The sequence below is a fragment of the Danio rerio genome, chromosome 20 (assembly GCF_052040795.2).
Source record: "Danio rerio strain M-AB ecotype USA chromosome 20, GRCz13ab, whole genome shotgun sequence".
In the NCBI taxonomy this organism is placed as follows: domain Eukaryota; kingdom Metazoa; phylum Chordata; class Actinopteri; order Cypriniformes; family Danionidae; genus Danio; species Danio rerio.
In genome coordinates, this window is record NC_141040.1 from 39,603,341 (window position 1) to 39,613,009 (window position 9,669).

A 9,669-nucleotide genomic window follows, 5' to 3' on the forward strand; every position below is an offset into this window, starting at 1 on the left:
ATATATATATATATATATATATATATATATATATATATATATATATATATATATATATATATATATATATATATATATAGTTGTTCAAATTAACTGCCAAAATGTGAAGAGTGTGCAAAGTACTTTCTGAATCCACTGGAGCTTGCGCATCATTGATGTGCTGTATTAAATCGAGCTACTATTTATTGTACTGATGCTAGCTATGTGTAACATATACTGCGTAACGTCAACAGAACCGATTCTTATGGTAATCATAACTGTTTTACCCAGATTTACCTACTCATCTGGATGGACGAAAAGATAAGCTCAGGTCCATCACATTTTTCCCCTTCAAATGTGTTTGTACTGTTGGTGAATATAAATGTAGTTTATTTGCATGCCATTAGGTTTGCCTTAAGAGAACGTCCCTCATTTGCATCCTGCATAACGAATGAAAATAAGCCTTATTTAAAAGAAGAAAAAGCTATTAAAAATGTTAAAAAATTAAATTAGAACGAAGATTTAAGATCTGTAAAGGGATAGTTCACCCAAAAATCAAAATATGCTGTTTTTTATAGCTGAAATGGTGATTCGTAAAATGAAAGTCAATGTACTGACACTTCATTAATTCATTTTTCTTTGGCTTAGTTGCTTTATTTATTAGGGGTCACCACAGTGGAATGAACGCCAACTTATCCTGCATATGTTTTACACAGCGGATGCCCTTCCGGCTGCAACTCAGTACTAGGAAACACCCGTTCACTCTTACATACACACTCAAACACTAAGGCCAATTTAGTTTATTTAATTCACCTACAGCGCTTGTCTTTGGACTGTGGGGGAAACTGAAGCACCCGGAGGAAACCCACATGAACCACCTGAGACTCGAACCAGCAACCTTCTTGCTGTGAGGCGACAGTGCTAACCACTGAGGCACTGTGTCGCCCTCTACTGACACTTTTAGAGTGAATAAAGCAACAACTTTAGCTGCTGCTAATAGACTGTGACCTGTACAAAAACTGAACATTATTTATTACATTATTACCCATAATGCACCGCCTCTGTACATGATCATAAGCACATTTATAGCAGTGTGGAGTGTGAGCTTATAACAACTTAATTATGTTTCTAAAAAAAGTAGCTAAAGGTTTTATATGTTTTTTTTTTGACTCTCAAAGTGGCTACAAACTACTTATTTGCATCTTATGAATCATCAAGTGGTGGCGCGGTGGCTCAGTGATTAGCACTGTCGATGCACAGTTAGTAGGTTGCTGGTTAGAGAACCAAAGACATGCGGTATAGGTGAATTGGGTAAACAAAATTGGCCATAGTGTATGTGTGTGTGAATGAGTGTGTGTATGGATGTTTCCTAGAGTTGTGTTGCGGCTGGCAGGGCATGCACTGCTTAAATTAATGCCGAAATAATTGGCTGTCCATTCCGCTGTTGCGGCTTCTGATATAAAAAAGACTAAGCCGAAGGAAAATGAATGAATGAATAAATGAATCAACAAATACCATAGTTATACTGAGAAAAGCCACCTACATTTTGGATGGACTGAGATCATTTGTGTAATTTAACAGTATTAACAATTTTTCAGTGAACTATCCCTTTAAATGTGTGCGATGCATTGATGGGAAACGCTAGAATACTACACCTTCTATAGCATGTACATCACATGAGGGAGGCTGAATGTAATTTGTGAGAACAATTACACAACTGAAACCATACTTTTTATTATCATTGTTGAAATATTACAATATTCCCAGATTAAACCTACAAGCTGTGCAGTTTCAGAATGTCATCAATTGAAATGATTTGCATATCAGTGTGCAGATTCATGTGGGGGCCGAGGGTGAAATGAATTTAAGACCATTTTGAGATGTAATCTTGCCTCAAAGTTGTATCTGTTTTAACTCCCACCTTAAAACCTCCAAGACTGTATTTAATCATACATTTTACATGCTACTCTTAAAGAAGAATTGTTTTAAAGGCTAATCCTGAGGTTAGTAGTTTTTAAGTCCAGGCATTTGCACCAACTGCGCATTTTGAGCACTGACCCGATTTCTAAATATGCACATTTCTGTGCTCCATTTAAAAGTACGTTCTGCCAGTGTCAAGAGCTTTACACAAGCATAACCTTTGTCATTGTAATGTTTACCTATTTAGGCACCGCACCATATTCATGCAATGGCAAACTTTTCCAATTTCCAAGTTATTTTGTACATGTAGCATGTATTGTGCCCCTGATGCCATGGCTGCACTACTCCTTGTGTTGTGGTTTAAACTAATAAAAGAGTATAAGGGATGTTTTCTCAATGTCAGAGTATGATTTCAAAGGGGTGTGGTTGTCAGTATAGTTGATATTGAAACATATTACCTGCACTTCTAGTGTTGTTTTTAAATTAGCACAGATATAAGTCAGGTCTGATGTGAGTATGCATTACCTTACAAGGGAATATATTTGTTCTATCATCATTTAAAGGCTTAACTAGATTAATTAGGTTAACTAGGCAGGTTAAGGTAATTAGGCAAGTTATTGTATAATGATGGTTTATTCTGTAGACTATCTAAAAAAAAATAACTAAAAAGGGGCTAAAATTTTTGACCTTAAAATGTTTTTTAAAAAATTAAAAACTGCTTTTATTCTAGCCAAAATAAAACAAATAAGACTTACTCCAGAGGAAAAAATATCAGACATACTGTGAAAATTTCCTTGCTCTGGTAAACATCATTTGGGAAATATCTAAAAAAAATAAATAATAATAATAATAAAACTGAAAGGGGGGCTAATAATTCTGACTTTAACTGTATATCCTCATTTCCTTTCTACAACTATTGTCTGGAAGAAATCCTCTTCTTTCACCTTGATCCAGAATTTCTCTCCCAAATATGCTCTATAATATAGACAAAATAAGCCTAAATCTTTTTTTTTTTAATGTCTTACTCTCAGGAAGTTCACTTTAGCCTCAGCAGCGGGGGAGTTTTGAGATCGACTTGAGCTCAATCTCACCTTGCCCTGCGAAAGGGAGGTAGCCCTGGGCCCGAGGATCCCTTGAGTTCAGGGCTCTCTCCCGGAACAGCATGCCGATCAGGCTATTTATAAATCATGAGCTAAGTGTGAATTCTTGAAACTACAAAATGTATCAAAATAAAGAACAGTTTAGTATTTTGAAAATACTTTTACAAAGGAGCATAAAATTTCTTCGCTAACTTTCCAGGCCTATTCGGTCAATCCTTTCTCTGCACCTCATTCACCTCTTGAGGAGGTATTCATAAAAATATAACTTGTGTTAATTTTATCATTATTATTATTTTGCAATTGAAATCTGTAAAACTGTAAAAATCGTGATCTCTGTAATCTACTAAAAGCTCCAGTTTTCGTCATTCTCATAAATCATGTTGTTTTTGCTGCCATAAATCCTGAGTTGTAAGTTTTTGACCAGTCTGTAGACTGGAGTATTGTTAAATATTTTGTCTCATACTGGATAACTATGCTCCCGAATCTACCTCTGCTGTTTAACTGTTATTTTCTTTATATGTGTTGAATATTTCCATCCACACTCCAAGCATTAATCAACTTTTTAATTAATCAACACTTCAAGCATTTAATCAACTTTTTAATTAATATTTATCAATTTTCTAGTCTAGCCCTAGAAAATAACTGACAAAAAACGCCAATGAACTGCACAACTGGAATGCCCTATATCATTCATAACAAAAGTCTTCAGTTAGATGGCAGCAGAGAGCTGAACTCGTAAAGTTTTAATGTCCAATCATTGATCGCCACCTGGTGGCTCACTTCAGTATATGTCAAAAACCCACCCTCTAAATGTGACAAAGATAAATTATTAAATAATAAAAACAAACAAACACACAAATTACAGTTCAACTAAATATTTCCCAAAAATGGTTCCTATAATGTAACGTAGTTCTTATTACACCAAAGTGTTTAATGGATTTTTTTCCTGATAAGTTTTTTTACTTATTGTAAGGTAAACAAGGTAAGCATTGGTAAGTATAATATAAAAGTATAATAATTAAAGTATTATTAAGTATAATAATTAAAACATATATTAACCTTCATTACAGGTTTTAATGAATTTTTGCTGTACGTTGAATATGAATATATGGAAAAAAATTTAAAAACTAAACTGTTAATAACTGAATTTATAGGGTTTAATGTGAAATTTGGCCAAAGAATAATTAGAAATCGTTACATAAATCATGAAAATCATTTAATAAATGGCCAATCATGGGAACAAATCCACCATCATAAATGATTTTTAAATCATTAATGGTTTTTATTTTTTATTTATTTTTTTTTCATATGAACAATCCATATAATTACAAGAAGAGAATAGATAAATAAAGAACAGCCAGTAGAATACAATTCAATCAAAATTAAGGCAAAAAACATCAAGATGGTACAGTTTACTTGTCAATTTTGAATTTTATTAAGCATAGAATAAAAAAATATGAGCTTGACGTCATCTCCAAGGAACATGGCCATTGGATTTCCCGGAAAGACGTCATCACACTGCGCCGTCAAACGATCCAAAGTGCGTAGATTTTGAGCTTGTGCTAGCTTGCTTTTTATTTCCACAGTAAGAGAGTTTTTCTCGAAAAGTTTCCTTTAAATAAATCCAGCCATGGCGATGCAAGCGGCTAAACGAGCGAATGTAAGTTCAATTTTGTTTTAATCGTTCAAATGTTCGTATTGTTGACAGTGTTAAGTTAGCCCTTCGACGGCTAATCCCGACATACAAGATCGCTGTTTGTTGTTTTTCTATTATAAATGTGAATAGCTAAGATAAGTTGTTAATGTAATATTAAATGTTAATGTTATAATATATGGTAAAATGTATTCCCCGATATGTAATATATCGTGTAATACGTTCGCTGGGTGTACAAACGTGATCAAAACGTACCCAATTGTGTACATATATTCATTCACGAAATCTCTTTCATTCTTAAATGTTTTTTTAAAGCCACGAGGGTGTTCAAAATCTTAAATCTTTGTGAATTAACAATAAGAAAACGTGTATTTACGTTTGTCTGCAGGGTATCCGCAGGGTCTTTAAATGTCGTAAATTTCAAAAGTAAAAATTTTACGTTTTGCGTTAAAAAGTCATAAATTCACTGAAATATTTTGTTGTAGGTCTTAAATAATAAAAAGATCTACCCAATTAATTCAACACCAAATTACCATGTCAACTTTTGGTTTTATATTTTTATTTTTTTATTATTTTTTTACTGCAAAGAGGTGCAATTCACAACAGCAGACATTTTACAGCAAATTCTCTAAATTAAATTCCCTAATCTGGGAAAGAGAACTGAAGCAAAACATTCTTTTACATGATCTTTAATTATTAACAGATAAACTATTTACAGAAGTATCTGGGTCATTAGAAAATAATTCTTAGTGTTTTACCCTGTAAAAGTAAAAAAAAAATCAATCTTAAAGGTCTTAAAGTTTTAAATTACACTTGAAGAAACCTACAGAAACCCTGGTCTGTCTCAACACTGTTCTTTGTTGGCATCTTTTCAGATTCGTTTACCTCCTGAGGTGAACCGGATATTATATATCCGTAACCTTCCTTACAAGATCACTGCAGAGGAGATGTATGACATTTTTGGAAAGTATGGGCCTATTCGTCAAATCAGAGTGTGAGTATCAGTCTGTTTCTTGCATTAACATACTTTCACACAAAGGGTTTATGCTAGGTTTCCGCTACATTCATTCTTCCATGGCTGGGCGTCATGCCAAAATTCATCCTGCCAAGGCTACATTACCGCTTCACATTCAAAACATTTTATTTTTTTAATAGCGGGTGATAATCACACCAAAACTTATTAAAGGGTAAGTTAATTATAACAGCGTGAACATTTCTGTAACCGTAGTAGTGATGTGCGTCATTTGTTTAACCCTTCAAGGTTACAGGCTGACTGGCTGACTGACTGACAGGTGCGTGAGGCCAGCAAACACGACGTATAGCTGTTTCACTTTACTTCAGGACGCATTAATACGGCTCTGTAGGTCTATTGGACACATTCATAAATATTCCTAGCAAGTCTAATAAATGCTGGAGATATACTCGTTACATAAACTCAATAAATCGCTCTTCAGCAGCATTTATTTGAAAGTGCACAAGAAGATCTGCAAGCTCTTGATGCGGCTTATATTTGAAGGGCGTTTAAGAAGTTTTGTGCACGAGCAGAGGAAATCAGTGCACAAGCAATGAGATTCGTATGCTGTAGGCTATCACATAAATGCAATCTCGACTTCTAATACTGCGCTCACGACGTTTGTCATTGAAATAATGCCACAGGTTATCTGTGTAAAAAAAAGGCATGCTGCCACAGGTGGAAAAAACCTAGAGGAAACACTGTATGCGTTTTATCATTGTGGTAAAGTTTTATATTTGCACTTTCTGACTTTCTCCTCTTTCTGAATATAAGTACAGAAAACTACTCTGCAAATTGTTAATAGGGAAATCAATTGAAGTGAATTAGATTTTGATTAGGGCACAATATATCGTTTCAGCATCTATATCGCAATGTGTGTGTCCACAATCACATCACAGGGATCTGCAATGTAGTCGAGATTATAGTTGACAAGACATTACAGTTAACAACATAGTGGAGTCTAGGTATGGGCCAGTATAAGATTCTGATGGTATGATAACCTTGAATAAAAATATCACTGTATCATGATATTGTGATCACTGCTCTAAAATATTCTTTTTAAATGTCTGGGTAAAAAAACAAAAACTTTTTTCCCCTTTGAACACAATAGATTTTATTTTGAGAGATTTAAATTCTTTTGGAAAAGTAAACATCAGGCTAAATAATTCAAATGAATCATTGACTTCTACTGTTTTCAAAACAAAAAAAAAAAAAAAAAAAAATGGTATTACAGAAAAATTTGGCGGTTTTAAAACCTTGACTTTTCCAAACTGCGGTATAACTTGAAAATAGTTGTCATCCGAAGCCTAGTGGATTCATTATTATTTGCCAGTGATTTTAAGACCTAACTGTAATAATTTCAAACAAACCTAAACATTTGGGCACAATAAATTAAACGTTTGTAGCTTAAAGGTTAATTATTCATTTGTATGCAATTAAATGACACAATGCTATTATTATTATGATCATTATTATTATTATGATTATTATAGATTGATTACTGAATACTGTTTGACTGCCCATAAAATTATAAATCTTTGTTTATTTGCATCTTTTGTCCATTGTATTTAACTATGCTAGTCATTTTAATATAATACTTTATACAGATACACTCCCCTGCAGAATCATCCTAATCTTTACAAGCTAGTCGTCTGCTGAAATTGCATTTATATCACTATATATATATATATATATATATATATATAGCAGTGAATAAAAATATTGCAATGTCAGTTTTTTTTTTTTCCAAATATCGCGCAGCTCTAGTTTTGATATTCACGCGATCATTCAGTGAAAACTTGTGATATGGTCTCTATATTTTTTACCACTCTACTTTGAATATTTGGGCAGAAATAGCATGCAAGTATGACTTCAAAACAACGTCAGCACTATTTGATTGACTGTGAACCATGTTGTCTTTTGTTTGTCTTTGGCCGCTAAAATGACTTCCCTATTCAGAATTGGCAAAGAATACTTTTTGAAATTCTAATATTAAGGAAAAGTCAGAATGTGCAAATATAAAACCTTACCCCAATGAGAAAACATATTAGCATCAAATGACTATCAAAGTACAACATTAAATAGAGCTAATGTTGTTTTAAAGTTATAATTACATGCTATTTCAGGCCGAATATTCAAAGTACAATATAGGCTGTCACAAGTTGTCATTGTTCAAAAATGAACAAATGTGCAAATATAGAACTAACTTTACCTCCGTGATTGTGTCATTAATATATTTGTGTTTGTAAGTTGAGTAACTGAATGTTCCGTTGTTATTTTTCTTCTTCAGCGGGAACACACCAGAGACCAGAGGCACAGCCTATGTTGTATATGAAGACATCTTTGACGCCAAAAATGCCTGTGATCACCTTTCAGGGTTCAACGTCTGCAACAGATACTTGGTTGTGTTGTATTATAATGCAAACAGGGTGAGTTTGTTTGGCTTTGAAATGCTAACATTTGAATCAATCAACTTGTTAAGTGTGGCATCAAGCAAAGCGGCTTTCAGGTCAAAGGGCTCTATCAAAAGTAACGGGGAGGCTCAACAAATGGAAATAATAAACATTTAAAAATCGATTTAATGCTTTCAAAAATCACGATCGCTATATATATATATATATATATATATATATATATATATATATATATATATATATATATATATATATGCGCCTAATATCTGATGGCCAGAAAGTGATACATTTTTATAAATTGTTAAAATATTGGTGTCTGCAAGCAGCAAGACTCTTGTGTGCACCATGGTTTTTATATAAAATTCACTTAAATAAGTGATGTGACTAAAAAGTGGACATAAACGAATCTTTTCTCAATTGAAATGAGTAGTACCTTGAACCCGAAAACAGTATTTAATTTCTTTCTTCACGACTTAACAAGCGAATAAATGTGTAAATATTATTATTATTATTATTATTGTTGTTGTTATTTTTATTTCCATGAATTGCATCCATAAGTTTTACATTAGAAATCCAACAATTTGATTTCTGTCATGTATCCTCTTTTTTTATTAAGATGTTATGCCTATTAAAGTCTGTACTTTTTGATAAATAAATGAAAAGGGTATTCTCCATATTCCAGCATTTCATTTTTAAATGATGCACTACTTTATGTTAATGGAAGTAGTGATGAGGCTATATATTAATGTTTACTTCTTTTTTTCCCAAGGCTTTCCAAAAAATGGACACAAAGAAAAAGGAGGAGCAGCTGAAACTTCTCAAAGAGAAGTACGGGATAAACACAGACCCACCAAAATAGTCAACATAGATTTTTTTTTTTTACTCTTGTTCTGTCTTGCACCCATCTCATTTTCACTTTACTGCTTTAAGTAATACTTGTTTAAAAGGAAAGGACTGTTTGACCATTGTTCTTTGCTTGAACTGAAGTCTTTTGGCAGAGCTAATTTCTTTTTCAATTAATTTTCTGTTAATATTGAATAAAATGATATTTGTTCATCGGGTTTGTTTTAATAAATCATTGATTCTCCTTTTTTAATATAAATGTTTGGTGTCTTTTTGCACTTATTGTAAAGGTAAAATAGATTCAAAGTTCTGGAGTTTAAAAATGAATCAACTGATTTTACAAATGAAAGTTGATGCAATGCTTGACAAACACATTAATTAATATTTCTCTGGTTATCAGTAAATCTGTGTGTGTGTGTGTGTGTGTGTGTGTGTGTGTGTGTGTGTGTGTGTGTGTGTGTGTGTGTGTGTGTGTGTGTGTGTGTATATATATATATATATATATATATATATATATATATTAGATTATATAAATGCGCATCTATTGTTTTTTTTATTTTGAAACAATATTTTATTTTTAAATAAAATAATGTTGTGTGTTTGTGCATATTATATATTATAAGTTATATACTCCATACATAAATAAACAAAATGTATAATTATATATTATAAAAAAAACGCATTGTTGCCGACGTCTTGTAATGAACTTCCGTTTGACCTTAAATGAGCCAATCAGTTTCTAGCAGG

General features: G+C 32.6%; 2 protein-coding genes across 2 annotated transcripts in view; both read left to right on the plus strand.

Annotated features, from left to right (window-relative positions):
- Positions 1–2,285, plus strand: part of vsnl1a (visinin-like 1a) — a 48,330-nt gene extending 46,045 nt beyond the window's left edge. The window contains 1 exon segment of the mRNA NM_001007366.4: positions 53–2,285. The gene's annotated coding sequence lies outside the window, so the exon portion shown is untranslated.
- A 2,197-nt stretch (positions 2,286–4,482) lies between these two features.
- sf3b6 (splicing factor 3b, subunit 6) lies at positions 4,483–9,177 on the plus strand. Its single transcript, NM_001002067.1, is given in 4 exon segments — positions 4,483–4,659; positions 5,529–5,647; positions 7,956–8,094; positions 8,849–9,177. Coding segments are annotated over 4 exon segments (378 nt in total). The 5' UTR covers positions 4,483–4,629; the 3' UTR covers positions 8,939–9,177.
- The last annotated feature ends 492 nt before the right edge of the window (positions 9,178–9,669 follow it).